The 16,452-nt window shown below is 35.7% G+C and overlaps 1 protein-coding gene across 2 annotated transcripts in view; it reads left to right on the plus strand.

Moving 5' to 3' along the window:
- Positions 1 to 16,452, plus strand: part of LOC134794818 (rho GTPase-activating protein 7) — a 318,807-nt gene that overhangs the window by 252,809 nt on the left and 49,546 nt on the right. For both annotated transcript variants that reach the window (XM_063766619.1, XM_063766627.1), the window contains exon 2: positions 4,064 to 4,135. In XM_063766619.1, the coding sequence (XP_063622689.1) occupies positions 4,064 to 4,135 (72 nt within the window). The remainder of the gene's footprint in view (positions 1 to 4,063; positions 4,136 to 16,452) is intronic.

Below are 16,452 nucleotides of genomic sequence, written 5' to 3' on the forward strand. Positions count from 1 at the left end.
TACTTATTAAAAGTTACAGGACTACCTACATACCTACGTCTTCTGTTTCTTACAGTATAAACAAAACAGTATAGTACTCATCGTTATGAAACTACGTAATTTAAAGAGAGACGTAACTAGAGACCTCAACTACATGAATATTTCACTTAAAATTGTTTAAACTGCTATTTAGAGACATACAATTATTTGTTTTATTAGGTAGTTAGACTAGTTAGTCATAACTAACGAAGGACTGCATAGAATTGTTAATACTCACTCAGTCATCGCGGCCAGTACATGGTGCTTTAACTGAAAATATACGACAAAGCTTATTTTTATATACATATGCCATATGTAGGTACTTATATAATTAATCGAGTTATAATGGGTATACCGTATAGCGTAACTATTCCATTATGCAGTAGAATAATCTATTACTCTTCATATATAACAAATGGCTTAGCTGCCTCTGTGAAGACCTTTATGTGGCCGAGCGCATATTACTCGTCTGTCAACTACAGGGCTTAATTAAGTCCAGAACAAATAGCGTGCGGCACCGCCTCATTAACACAACTAGGCCATAGCTTGCTCAGTGACAACTATTGAAATAAAAATGTGATGTGTTATGACATTACAGGTGGACAGTGGGGATGTCTGCACTTACAAAACTCACAAAGCTTACATTCCTACATTCTCTTATATGTTACCGAGGATCAAGAAACATTATATGCAGCAAGCATTACCTATTATACCTAATTGTCTCACCTCCTCTACCTAGTATGTGAACGGACTACTACTATTTTCCAAACAAGAACTATGTAGCGAAACAGAACATATAGGTACTTCGGTACAAAATAGACTGATATTTCGGACACATTTCAATTTTACATCAATCATCAACTTCATTTTATCAAAATAAATACAACCGTTCTGACGAGCGCTGGACTAAAAAGTAATAACCCAATAAAATAATCATTGATCAAACTTAAAACTCATTAAAGAAAGAAAGCGATAAACAAAACGTTTACAAAACTAGTTATCTATTAAATAATGGCCGAAATCAATTCCACGGTCTAACACAGGTGATGAAACCAATTAAGGGCTCTTTACAGGTAATAAATAACCGAAATAACATAAAAGCCGAGATGTACTATCTAAATCACTTGCTAGTATCAAAACACGGGGCTCTTTAAACGGGTAATACGTCTTCAGAATGTAGTTGCTGCTAACTTGTTAGAAAAGTAACGATCGGGTTCTGTAGACGACGGGAACGTAAACTACATATAAGTTATTGTCAAAAAAATATTTTTCGGGGTACGATTTTACTCACCGTCAACAACTCATAAAGGTTCATAGCGACGATCATTAGACGGTACTTACTTGTTTTATTACAGCGTACACCTATAGCTAAGGCGATCAGCTCGATGATACCGCAATGTTACAAGTTCCAATAATATTACAAGCTTTTCACAAATGTGGGTGCGATTGTAAGCAAACAAGAACATTATAATTAAGAAAGATACATTATCAATTTGATAAGAAAAAACATAGAACCTTGTCAGGTACAATGTAGAAGGCAATATTGGCTCGCTCACTGTACATATCTGTAGATTTCAATATGCGTCGATATGTGTTGAATCTGATCAAAATTCGGTGCGACGCCAGAGCTACCTATAACTTTGTACTTCGTTTCACATGGTTATTGTTTAACTTGTCTTGTTAGGACCAATTCAATTACATAATGAATGATCTTGTTAAGACAAACAGTTGTTGTGGGGAACCCTACTGAAACATTAAAAGTAAGTCAATACAAGGCGGTGAAAAATTGCCGCACACTTTGCCACTTAGAGCTGAACTCCCGACCTCGATAACTTCCGAAATGAAGAGTTACTCGCTAGTGTAAACTGGACAAGGCATCTTCATCTTGTATATATACTAGTCTGTTTGTTAAAGCTCTTATCTCTGCGGGTATTAAAGATTGCATTGAGTTAGGTCACGAAAAATATGAAGTCTCCGAATTTACATAATTCTCTGCACGTCCTCCGTCCTAACTTTAACTAAATTATTTCGGATAAGGGACAATATCTAAATAGCATCATACCCTTATAAAGGTAAGCCGGTACATTCAAGACCTTATTAGGAAAACATATGAATGGTGAATACAAGGCACAGCGAACCGCAAAAGTGCATACCCACTTTATGTTATGAATGGAATTCATTCACTTTTGCTGCTGTGGCATTGAAGGCTTAATGCAAGGATCTTTAAATTGAATACAGATATAATAATTTTCATAAATTGAGTCATTTTATCGGTTATAATATAAGCTCCAATTGTAATATCGTATTCCATTTGAGAATATTTTCTCTAGGTCCGTACTAATCCCACATTGGAATATTGTATTTCAAAGCTCCCAAAAGTTGCTGCTATAAACGAAATTATTTTACATTTTTTTTTTTTCATTATCACGGCTCTTGCTTGATCCAAGTAAAAGATTTCTGAAGATAGTGATGAATACAAGGAAAACATGAAACACTCGGCTTGATTGAAATTAACAAGATCCTTCATTCTGTGAAATATCTTTTGATACAAAGATCTGATTATTGTCCTATTCTAGGAAACGTGATTCACTCCTGAGCTAATCAAGAAGTAAAACATACATAGTATTCGTGTTACTTATATCCGATGATTTAATGATTCGATATGCAACAAATTTTCTAGCCAAAGGTTACTGTGTCCAACCATTTGTAGTTAAAATTAATCGCGTGAAGAATTAAGCTTAAATAAGCTATTAATTTGTAATTCAAATGACATCTCGCTTTCAAATTTATTTTATATGTTATACTTAATGCAACTTGTAGTGCAGACAGATTTGGAAATATTATAAGTTTGGTGATAGATATTGTGATATTTATACAGAACAAGTATCTAAACTTGTTTTATATCTATATATGTATCTATTAATTTAAAGATTAAATCGAATTAAGTCTAAATACCTTCTTATCTGCTTGCATTTTGTGTAGATTTCTTTCAAGAAGTCCTTAAGTGCTTAGTATTTCTGATTTCCTAAGTTCTTGGGTAACCATTTGATGTGCCAGACTTGTTATTGTGCTGTAGGTATTATACTCTATTTTTGCAAAATAATTATCTATATATGTATACCTATACTTACAATCAGGCCAACAGCCCGACGAAATAGTATAATGCTGATGTTTATTGGTAGAGTGAAGTTCATATATGTTGAACTACTTTTTTTTAATACTTATGTACCTCTAATTTTGAAATAGTTTGCATAAAACTGTAAAAACTCTCTTAATTAAATCATCTTAAGTCCCTTTAGTTAATGATTTCGTCACACGCTTCGTTAGGTCGACAGCCGTATCCATTTCACTTTCACGCATGCTCACAGATTTGTGTTTTATTTCAAGAGCAGTTTCTCTCCATTATTTAGACATTTGTAGCCGTCAGCCCTACAATGGCACTGATTGGCCCTATGGCCTACACCGTGGATAAAGCAGTTAACGTAACCGAAATCACTTGAACTCTCGAACCATCCGCCGCCTATGAATTTTCATTAACTTTGTCAGGCACACACGGATCTATAACACTGGCTGTTCGACTATTAATATTTATAGGAGAAAGGCATTTTGTTTCTATCTATTGTTTGTGTCCGGCCCTTGAAGGTTTTTTGCTTGCGTAAGCGGTTTACCCCATTTTTAAACTAATGGACATCATTTGGTTTTATTTGTTTTGAATTTCTAATGCTATTATAATTTATTAGATTAGCTTAAGCTTGAGGCACTTTTTTTCTCTGTCATTGGTCTCGTGCCATTCTTAACCCAGAATAATTGTCGTCGTTATTTTTATGTTGCAATATTATTGAGTGCATGTTTTCTTATGAATTTATATAAGAGACAGAGTCGAATAGATGTTCATCAAGAGTTGTTATAATAATATAAACATAGCAATGTAGTTACTTAACTTCCAAATAAAAAAAATATTTTCGAAACTTGGTCTTTGCAATTAATCTGTTGCATAAGCAATATTCGCGTGAAATGTTTTAACGTTACTGTGTTATTGTTTCAGAGATCGAAGCGGCGGAGGCGTGCAAATGGCTACGAGCCGCCGGCTTCCCACAATACGCGCAGATGTACGAAGGTAAGCCACACCACCATTTGCAATATATACAGTCGCCAGCAGATATATCGGAGCGACCTAGGTGCTCAAAAATGTCTGAACACGCACTCCTTGACAATAGAGGCGTGTTCAGATATTTGTGAGCACCTCGGCCGATCCGATACATATATCTGATGGCGATTGTACAAAAAAATATGAAGATGTTTTTTTAACGACGCTAAAAACTGTTGACAACCATTAGTTTAAATCGTGGTAAATGCACTTAATTGCATAGTCTTGGGCCAGGCATGATGTTTCAAGAACTAAAATTATCTCTAAACTTTATCCAAACTGACCAAAAGTCTGTTGGGGTAAGTGCAAAAAAATACAGTTGCATAATTTTCCTGGTGGTCATCCTAGAGAAAAGGAAAAGGTAGGTATAGTTCGTAGCTTTGTAACAGAGCCCGGCGTCTAATCCTATTGTCATTTGTTAAGTAAAACCGCACGTGCTACTTACCTGCAAAAAAGGGTCATACTTATTATATTTGGCACCTGAGCGCGGGCTAGTCCAACGCTCAAAAAACCAGTGTAGGTGCGCTCTCCGATAACGCGCCTTTGTTACGCATCTCGATGACACATTTTAGGCTGGATCTGTAGTGTTCGACTCGCCGGCACTCAGTAACCGAAGTACGCAGGTTTTTATGCAGGTGGTTGTGGCACGTGGCACGAGCGGTTTTACTTAACAATAGACAATAGGATTAGCTCGGGCTCTATTAGAAACCTACGAACTATACTCGTAGGTACCTGACCAACCCAGAAGCACACGGCCTAGAGACGTGACCAAGTACTAAGTACTTAATCTTATCTTAGTTACACCTTATAAAACAAAGTCACCCGCCACGTCTGTCTGTATGTTCGCGATAAAATCAAAAACTACTGAACGGATTTTCATGCGGTTTTCACCTACCAATAGAGCGATTCTTGAGAAAGGTTCAGGTGTAGGTATAATATGCTAAGAATTTGTGTAACCGGGGGCGGGTCGCGAGTAGCCACATATATCAAACTTCAGAAGCCAATAATTTTCGCAACTAGATACTTAACGTTGATAATGATAAGTATTGATAATGATAAATACTCATGAGAAAAATAATTTAAATATCAGGTCCTTCTCTTTATACAAACTTTATTAACAAATAGGTCTGTAGGTACATATGGTCTAGCCTTGGCAACATTTTACATGAAAATGTTTTTGGTGGGATCACTATTTTTTTAATGCAGCTTTAAGTACTATTACAGTTATATCAAGAAAATGTACTAAGCTTACCAATATTTTTGAAATTAGGTACATAGGTACGTAATTTTACAAGGTTATCATTGTATTCATAAACACGTCTAAAATTACACCAAAGTGTACATATGGTAACAAATTTTACTATACTCACTGTAAAATCAAGGAAACTATCAAAACCCTGGTGTCGACTGGTTTTAGATATAGCGACTAATCTTAAAGATAAGATAAGCAAAATGTAAACTGCTTGGGTGTTGTTTACTTCCTGATTTCTGATAAGTTTTTGGCTTCACAGTGTATATTTACACATAAAAGTGACATAAGGATTGCTTGCATATCATTTCTCTAACCGAATTGAACAAATTTTTATGTCAAATAATTCTTAAAAATGTACCTAGAGTTAGACCAAGAAAAGTCTGCAACGATTTCGATAGCACACGCAGTGCAAGTGTTATTTTAAACGACAAACTTCTATTAAATTTTACCCCAAAAAGGCCTGCTACAGCGCCGAAACTGACATTGAGGCACCGGGACGCTCGCGTGGATTTCGTTTCGACTTATGAAAATTGAACGTACGGGCAATGGAGCCGCGTACTCTTCAGTGATGAGTGCAGGGTGTGTTTCCATGGCAGTAACAGAAGAGGACGGGTGTACCGAAAACCTGGAGAACGGTTTGCGCCATACTGCATCTCCGAGACAGTCGCCTACGGTGGAGGTTCCGTCATGATTTGGGCGGGGATATCAATGGACGGGAGAACCGAGTGCCTCCCGGTCAGTTTGGGCCCTGTGGCAGACCTTTTTGGGATAAGGTTGGCTTTCTTAAGTCTTCACCGAACTGTCCAAGAGCTCTCGGTCCTGCATCAGCTGCTGCTGGATGTCAACGCCGGTACGGTGTCGATCACGCAGACTGCCCGCAACAATGAAGTGGTCCTCTCTCCTCGATGTGCACCTGGGACGGCCAGATCCAGGTTTCTGAGCAAGCCTTCCAGTCCATGTGAACTTTTGGTAGACTCTGGAGACAGCAGGCTGGCTTAAATTCAGCTGTTCAGCAACTTTTCGCTGCTTAAGGCCTTGATTCAGCAACACGATGACTTGGCTGGCTTCAGTTTCTGTGGTGTCCATTTTATCCAGGTGATTCCAGTGAATAATTGCGTGAGATATGCACAGGTCAACTTCTGATAAGCGACTGATAAGAAATAACCGGTTAAATCGGTTTTTATGGCTCTCAAAGGGGCTCAACTCGTGCGTAATCAAAGCAGGTAAAATCTCATTTTCTACAAAAATAACAATTACCTGAAAATTATTCAACCGATTTTATGGGTTATTAATGTTTTTAATAGCTTAATAAATAAACAATAATATTGCAATCTCACTTTTGCTAAAATATTGATCGTTTTCGAAAAACACGACACAAACTAAAAAATGCGACTTGAGTCGATTTTTTTGCTCCCGAGTGTATATTTTTGGATAACATCACAGCCCAATAATTGCTATTTGAACGTTCTAATTGCATTAGACTATTTTAAAACAAAACCAAAACTTACGGTGATGTAACGGTCCGCCTACAAAAACCCGACTTTAAAAGTCTATTATAATGACAAAAGAAGGCCGTGTCTACCGTCACGTACAGTACGTAAGTACCTTAACAAAAATGACGTCAAAAGTTAAGTGAAAGTGTCCGCCATTAACTACAAAAGACTACAAAACGATCGTTAACGTCAGTCTGTGACCAAACAAAACATAACCGATTAGCCTTATCTCGGATCCAGGTATACATTTCTTGTAAATGTCTAAATTCCTTTTTTAAACACTCATTAAAACAAACAAACAAAAAACGTTTCACTTTAAGAATAAGGTTTCAAATCCAATGCTACTTTTTGCATATTTTGAATTTTATTTTTCGTTTTAAGTTTACCTACGGAGTCCATTTATGAACTAAATAAAATAGTTTTGAATTCAACTCTATTGTAAGGTGCCAGAGTTGATATTACATCTGATTGAAAAAGTCGTAATGTACGTAGTATTTTGTTAAATTTAAGAGGCGGTAGGGGGTCGTCCTTTTTGACAGCCGAATAGCGTATCTGTCAAAATATTTCGTTTGTTCTGATTAGTTCAGGTACCAGTCCAGTTTTGTGTGTGGTAGAGATCAGTCATAATTTTGGTAATGTGGGGCAATAAACAAAAAATAAATTACTCAACTGTGTTAAACTGTATATTCAAAATATAACCATCGAATTATATCGTTATAAGTTTGGATGAATAGTGAAGTTTATTACATTTATGACTGTCCTGTAATGGACTGCATATTGGAAAATCCAGGTTTGTTTTTATAAGTAAGCTGTACTAAAAGGATTTATTGAATTGACTGCAGTAGGGTAATCGGTACCAAAAATTATATAAATATCGATACCTACCTCCTAAGTACCTATACTGTGGCAAACGATAATTTTACGATTTTAGTGTTTTTACATATTCTGCCCAGCTAGGCCAATTAGCGGTATCTTAAATCAAAATTGAATGCAAACATAGGTATACCTACCTTATATACTCTATCTTAAAATTTAATTTTGACTTGCGACACTTAATTTCACATTTCTAATAATCGTAGGCGTAATAAAATAACGCTATTGCAGTGATAATATTTTTGTAACAAAAACGTTGATTCATTTTTCTACATGGTGATTGTACGTAACAAAACCCTGTAAAAACAGATTAATGAAAATAAATGAAGAGGAAATTATTCATGACATAATAATTCGCAACGCGACACCCAATTTCTTGGCATTCGGGTTTTTTAAAGTTAGAGCCGTTTATACATCTCTTGTGCTGCCGTATATTTACAGTAATATTAAATTAGTGACCTCATGAACTCATTACTTGTTCATCAATGGGTCTTTATTCGCGACCGTCAATTTGATCATAATCGCAGCCAGATGTCGAGGTCATTAGGTCTCACACTATAAACGAATGGCGGAGTAGGATTTTAAAGACATTAAATTCTGCCCTGCTAAGCCAATTAATATAATATGCAAACATATACCTTACATTCTTTATCTGAAAATTCCATTTTCAACATCATTTGTTTTTGAGATACGATTGGGCTTAGGAGAGCTTTGTATCTTGCGAATATATTTCATTACAGGCTACAAGAACACATATGTATAACTAAAAGTTAAACGATCAGAAAAATGCCACGTGGAAGTGCCTACGCTTAATTGCCCACATTGGGCTTTTTACTCCGAAATATTTCCAACTACATCGCAATCAAGCGCTGCTCGGTTTAGGTGTTCAATAGATACCTAATGCTCTGTACCCTCACCATGAGTATTACGCAGCCTTAAACTCTAGCGACTCAAACGCAGTGCAGCTCGCTTGCACCAATATCAGTACGGGGGAGATGCATTGTGAGTTAGTTTACGCAGTCGGTAGCGAATATGTTAGTGTCTAACTCGTGATAAGGATATTGTTCTGTAAAACAAACTATACTGCAAAACGTAATTCAAGACCAAAAAAAGTAAGAAAATGTTGTCACTTTTTACTAGCGCGTCTTGTATTTATGTAAAAATAAGTAAAAAATACTTTTTTTAATCGTAGGAGTAAAATTACTAATAAATAAATTATCTTAGCGTGATTATTTATCAACAGGAATTTTTTATTTTACAAACAAATTATTGCAGAGGCAACATTTTCTTAATTTTTTTTGGTTTTGAATTACGTTTTGCAGTATATATTAGGTAACCTTTACTAAATCTCCAATATCTCCGTAACACACACACACAAAGTAGTCACATTACGTGCCAAATTAAAAATAAGAGCCACTATGATTAATTGATTAACGAATACACAGAAGCTATTATTAACTTAAAGACTAAGTAATGAATGATCCTTAACTATGCTTCCCTACGTATTAAGTACATTTTTTTGCAATTCACTGTAAATGTAATAAAGTCTTAAAACGAAGCAATGACGCATTAGAAAAAGCCTTACCTTTTTGGGTTTATTTTTAGTCATACTGGTATCCGCTACCGCTTCATACTTACATTACATCCTCCCTGACTGATGCAGAGCGGAACCGCCAAGGTCGAACCACCAGATGCTACCAATACTTCATTGTTATTCAATTTTGCATGTTTATAGGAAATCTTTATATCTGTATATATGGTAGGGAATTAAGGGAATTCATAATACCTCCGGAGTACCTAACCGATAAATGTGAACCTATTAAGTGAATACTTAGCACTTCGCTTTGTATATTTCTATTAAAATGTATACCTCGATATAAGCTATAAAAAGTAGGTGTGATTTTTTTTTTGTACGCGAATACGAAAGTACACATATGTTGTGTATGTGCCTATATGGTACGGTATATACATATACAGTGACACACGAATTTTATGCAATTTTTGTTAATGAGCCTAGTCGCGGTCTTCTAACAGCTCTGCCAACTATCGTCGTACGTCGCCAACTAGGTACCTAAGAAAACAAAGGAGTAGTAAAAATACCGTTAGCAAAAAAGGCTGTAGCCATAAAACGGACCCTTGGGACATTCACCTAAGTGGTAAAACATAGTAAATGCGGGTACAAGGTATTAAAAATAACTGTTTTCAACCTATTAATAAGTAAATGAAAAAAGAGTAGATGCTTCCATGTAGTCATAATAACACCTATTAACGTATTAAATTACCAACACACAACGATAGGGTACGTAACGTATTTTATTTATATGCAAATAATACGTCGATTATTTCTATCAAAACATGATCAAAACTCTTCATTTGGCTTTGCCTTAGTCAGGAAAAAATACGGTATTTTTCCTTTATAGAACCTTTTCCTTGCCTGGTGACAAGTATGAAGTTTGTTATCGCCAAGTTTGCTGTTTACGGGCAGTTCACGGCACCCGAAGGAGAAAACTTTCTAACTCGAATTGAATTGGCTTTTACAAGCTGTTACAAACAAGATCATCGGTCGAACTCTGGCTTTTGGAGTTGATTTATTTACCTACTTATTTCAATTCTGTTGCTATTTGGATGCGTGACAATCATCAAGTTTGAAAATATAAACCATTGCTTTAGTTTCAATAAATGTTTAACAACAGTAACAAGAAAAAATGTTTCAAACAGTTGACAGAGTAAATATAATATACAGGATGAAAATACACACATTGTGCGGATGAAAACATTGAAATGATTCTCATAAAATTGGAACAATTAGTCCTACGAGTTCAACAAAGCCAATAACGTTTTATCAAAATAAAGGCTGTACACGATTGGTACATGGCCATGCAAGGTATGATAAATCTTTTTACCGAGAAAAGGAAAAAGAGGTTCACGCTCGTTCAGTTAATATTTATACATATAATAGGGTTTATATACCACTAAACACTTAATTCAGCGATCTGCCAATAAACTGTACCTACCTAAGAGTTTCATTCATGTTATTTTATCACAAATTTTACATGGCTACTCACTGCATAAATTAAGCATTGTCCGCTAAAAGGTCATCAAAGCTTGTGCCCACTGGACCGTGCATTCGATTAACTTCGCCAATGGCCGCCATTCTTGCATCAACAACATGAATTGATTCGTTGATGGGTTTCCTGCTAATTGCAATGCTGTGATTTCTTTAGGTACAGTTGATAACTTGATTGCTTGATGTAAATAGGTCGACGGATTTAAGTTCACTGTAAACGTGATGGTAGGCATTTTACTTAACTTCTCTCAAGAATACGGCGGAGAAGAAAAAGTAATAAATAGGTTCCAAAAAATAACAAAAATTATGTAATATTTTATACAAAACAAAAAATTTATTATATCAAAATCACAAAAAATATTAAAACACACCGTTTCGTTATTATTTGTTTAATAATAACAAATGGTCACTTCGAGGAAAACTAACCCAATGAATGTCCAACTCCCATACATGCTGGATTAAAACAAAAGCATTAAGAGAATTTAAGTAATGATCTTGTTTAACCTGGGCCTAAAGCAAGCAGTGTGGTTGTTTGCTTTGTTTCTCGTATCTCTTAACCTGGCTGCAGCAGAAATAAAAAAATATATTTTTCTCAAAAATGGACGGCAAAGTCGACTTTGCCGTTTAAAAAATAGGTTGCGAAGCGCGTAGTTTATGGTCAGTCAAAAATTAAAAAGTTAAAAACATTGCAGTCTCGATTTTGGGACTGCAATGTTGCATACAAATTCCATTATTTGTCGAGTTCCAAACTTTTTAAAAGTTGAAATGGCCATATCAAATGAAGGCACAGGCCCATTAAACAGCCAAACAAATGATTAGTACCGCGACTATTTAGCTGTCTCAAATAGGTTGGCGTATTTTCGGCAGAAAAATACACTTCTATTTTTTTATTAAAAAAATAAAAAGGCGGCAAAGCTAATTTTTTCAATTGTTTCTACTTTTTTCTGTGAAAATATATACGTAAGAAAGTTGCTTTTGTAAAATATTTCTATGATATTTATATTTCTTGCACCATTTTTGAGAAAAGCACTATACATGACTCGGCTGGAAGGCTACTTGCTGGCTTCGGATTCAATTAAACGGACCCCCAAGGTCGTCCGTTTAAAACGAATCCTCAGCCTGCAAGTAGCTACTTCCGAGCCTCGACAATAATGTACTATTAAAGTCCTTTTAAATCCAGACTCGTTATTAATCTAAATGAATATGCCCGTGTAAGCAACACTGGTACCTATGCAGACTTCAGACCCCTGCCTGCGGCTGACATGAATAGATAAAGGGTTGATCTTTTGTGAAATATAACCGTACTAGAAATGTAGATTTTAAGTAAATCTAAAAATAAAATTTCATTAACTAGATGAGTTCATGATGACATTTAACAAATAATACAATTGAAACATGTACCTATATGCAGACTTCAGACGCCCTGCCTGCGGCTGACGTGAATAGGTAAAGGGTTGACCTTTTGTGAAATATAACCTTACCTACTAGAACGAGTAGATAAAGGGTTGACCTTTTGTGAAATATAAACCTTACTAGAAATGTAGATCTCCAACAAATCTAAAAATAAAATTTCATTAGATGAGTTCATGACATTTAACAAATAATACGATTGAAACATGTACAGTCAAGGTCACAAACATCTTTACAAGCCAACGTTCCATAATATATTTACACGACCTTATTGTCACTGTCTTAAGAGTCGTGTAAATATAAATATATTTATGGAACGCTTGTAAAGATGTTTGCAAACTCTACTGTGCACTATGTAGACTGCAGACCAACTTGATTCCCTTCAAATAAACTTTAGTTAGTTATTTATTTATTTATTATTATTAATACACAGTACAGAACATATAATTGAACAAGTCCCTGCAAAACTGTATTTACAGTTTGCCTGCAGGTAAGACTTTTTGTTTTCTTGGTACTACACGCGATTACATAAAGAATATTGACCAGGTTCCCGGTTATGAATGACAGTTTAAAAAAAAGTTTGAATGTCATTATTATTAAATCTAAAATCGACGCCATGGTTCCTACGAACAGATTTCGCTATCTCTCATAGTATCGGACTTCTCCATATACTGACCCATTTGGATTGATCATCCTGTATATATAATCCCAAAAATATTATAAAAACTGTCCCAAAACAACCGCTGTGTTTTTGCGGCGGCTCGGCTAGAACATAGATTAAAATAATCCGTCCCTAAGCGTAACCCGCAAACACATCTTTAAAAAAATATTACAACGTTAATCGCATTTCAGCTCTACTTCCCACAACAATAGGTTTAAATTAGAAGGTACACCAAATTATTTAGTAAGAACCTCCGAAAAGAAGCCATTTTAAACAATCTGACAGATTAGTAGCAAATGATAAGTCTGTGGAAACGTGAATCATATTGCATAGGTACACTTAAAACCATTATTTGTTACCTGTCCCTTATCGCTAAAGATACTGCCTAGGTATAAGATTACAGTTGCATTTTTAGAACAGTCAAATGATAATACTCTGGTTGCTGCACCTTATCCTTAATCCCCTTCTGCGATACCGCTTTTTAGGGTTCCGTAGTCGACTTCTTCTTCTTACTCGGTCCCTCATTGCTGAGGATCGCGACCATGTATGCTACGTCTCCACAGTGTGCGATCATAGGCCATATGGGTCACTCACTGCATGTTGCCGCCAACCACCCTCTTCACAACATCAGACCATCTTACATCAGACATCTTACTAGGCTTGCGTCGTCGACTAGGAATCCTTATTGTTTCATCGTGTCTGTACAAATTAAAACATAATTTTTGTAGGGGTCCTCCCCTATTCGTAAACAGAGGATGTTATTTTATTCTTTTTAAACCTATATTGTTGGAACTTGTTGGATAGGTCTTTCAAAATGAATAGAGGTCGTGAAAACAATAGCGAACACGATCGGTTAAGCTGTTTTTCAGTTTTCACAGGTCTTCCCTTCTTAGTAATAAGACTTTACAAGTGCCATGTAAGAATCATTATAACAACTAATATCCCCCGTTCAAGGCTGCTTATTGTGGCAGACGGGTTTCTAACAACGGAACCTTACACTGAGGAGGACCGAAATGCTCTTGGCAGTTTTTTATATTTTTTAAATACCGGCACGATGATGTCATATTGATTACGCCATTTCCTAAAAGTTCACTCTCTCTTGACCCTCGTGTTTTGCATAAATAATTAGGTTACTACATAATTTTTCTATCAATAATATCAATATTCAGCTAATACAGGAAAATTTAATATTAAACGAAAAATAGGTACCCGTTTTCAAATCGTGCATAAAATATCACATCAACAAAGATCTCTTCAAACACTCTAATGAATGGCACTCAGTCGAGAATCTTCAAACAGTACTCATCGTCAGCCATTCGTTCATGAAGGTATCCCAACAGCTAGGTATAGGGTTTGGGATGAAAGGCGGGCCCAGTGGCCCGAGCGAGCGCGCTCCGCTGCGCACGTGCTAATATTAACCCCTGTTGGTGTTCTATTGGGTATTTAAAACAGAAAGGGTTGTACAGATTGAAAAAAACATGTATCTTTTCCAATAATAGATAGGTCTAACACTATTTTCTCAAATATGTTCCTACAATAGCCTTGACTATAAACAACTATATAAGCATCGAGTGTTATATACACCGCAAATTATACAAATGAGAATAATAGCTTTCTAATGAAAATAATGACCCTTTTTATTGAAAAACCGAAAACGATTATGTGCTGAAAACTGAGTATTTCAGAAAAGTTTCTCTGACCGTGCAACCGTAAAAAAATTTACAGTATTTAAAATGGAAAATTCGTGAATGACACAAAATTAAATACTGTTCAATTTTGTACCCTTTTTGCCTTAACTGGTGTCAAAAACTTTTCGGGTATTTGAGGAGAAAAATGTACCACATTCCACATCCACATTTTGCCGTCGGTCTCTTGCAGGTTTTTGCTTTCCGGAGAACATTTAAAACGACCAAAAGCCACCTAGCTTATTTACCGACTTTAAAATATATTGACTACTATATGACTTAGAATAATATTAAAAACAATGCCATTATGTGGTAAAAAAATCCTCCAAATAGATCGATAGAAAGTAGAAAGTAGCCCTCTTTTTATCTCTTTGAATTACTAAAATTGAAGTCACCAGGATATTTTAATATAATACCCAACATCCACAAGGTCCATATCGGAAATAGTCTACGCAATCTCAAAATCAGATAACATCCATCACACCGACATGCCGAGGAAATCAGTTTTTCATAGCTATTTCCTTGACGACCTACATGCGGGACAGGCGGCTGCGGCGGAAGCTTCCCCCACTATTTCCGGTCGGACCGGAAATGCCGTCACGCGATACTGAAGGCTTTGTGAACGACCCAGTTATGAATACCTGGTGACTTGAAGATTGCCTGAGGGATTGTTCGCGTCGGAGGGATCGTGACGTTTCGCGATAAATGCTGGTATTTGACGGGTCGCTTTGATTGCGTGTCTTATATTTACCCTTATATAGTAGGTATAAGGGTTAAATGAGAAAAATATTTTTTATAGGGCATGAAAAATTGCTTTTACGATCTCGATGAATTTTATAATATAGGTATAGGAAAAAGGCTGTTACTTACTTGATAATTCGCATAAAAAGCAACCGTAATACTAACCTATTTATGTAGAAGCAAATATACGTAATATACTTTACAGCATTATTATATTTGCTGCACCAAATTTCATATTCTAAGATTGTTTAACTCAGACATATTCGTACAACTTCTAATTGTCTTTCACTAATTAACAAGAAACCCCGCAGAAGTCGCGGTATATTGTGCACATCTAACGAATGCTTAAGCATTTCTTACCTGGAACTTCTTAAATTAATATTTCGCAATTCTATGCTCTCGCAGTATACTCTCGTAGTATAGGACATGTGATATTAAGTTAATTTATTATTAATTAAATAATAAAGAAGTGAATGATCAAATGGAGTCACATACACATGTGAAAGTAGGATGAAGATAAGAGTTTTCAAAAAGTTTAACCCTGTATGAAAATGCTCCCCTGACGAGAAAACAGTTTTATCAAAAATATGTTTAAAATATTTTAGTGAATGTAAATTCACTGAAAATAGCGCAGACAATTTTTATTTCACGTCTATGCGACTTTTGCTGTGTGAATCCTCACTTCACCTACCTAAACTTATTTGTGCATTTTATGAGTACCTAAATATGTAGGTACTACCTTCTTATTCACATTGTAAACAAAACAAAGAAAAATATACACGAGCGTATTAGGCAATAATTCCACTTCACCCTCAGCGACGTTAACTAACCTTTACAAATAAGGCGTACTCGACTACTCTATAGCAGAAATTTCCGGAATAATCCAATTTCAGTGGGAAATGTACGCTTTGCTGGCGTGCGAGAATCCGGACGAGATTTAACTCAGTTTACTAAAGGGAAGAACACACAGACGAACGCATTTCAGCGGCAGCGCATATCGCAAGTCAGTTATCATTACAATAATACAATTGTGAAACGTTTCCTTATTGTTCCAGTGATGTGGTCGTAGATAGAAATATTTAAAAAAAACCTATAAAAACCAGCA

Source organism: Cydia splendana, chromosome 1 (assembly GCF_910591565.1).
Source record: "Cydia splendana chromosome 1, ilCydSple1.2, whole genome shotgun sequence".
In the NCBI taxonomy this organism is placed as follows: domain Eukaryota; kingdom Metazoa; phylum Arthropoda; class Insecta; order Lepidoptera; family Tortricidae; genus Cydia; species Cydia splendana.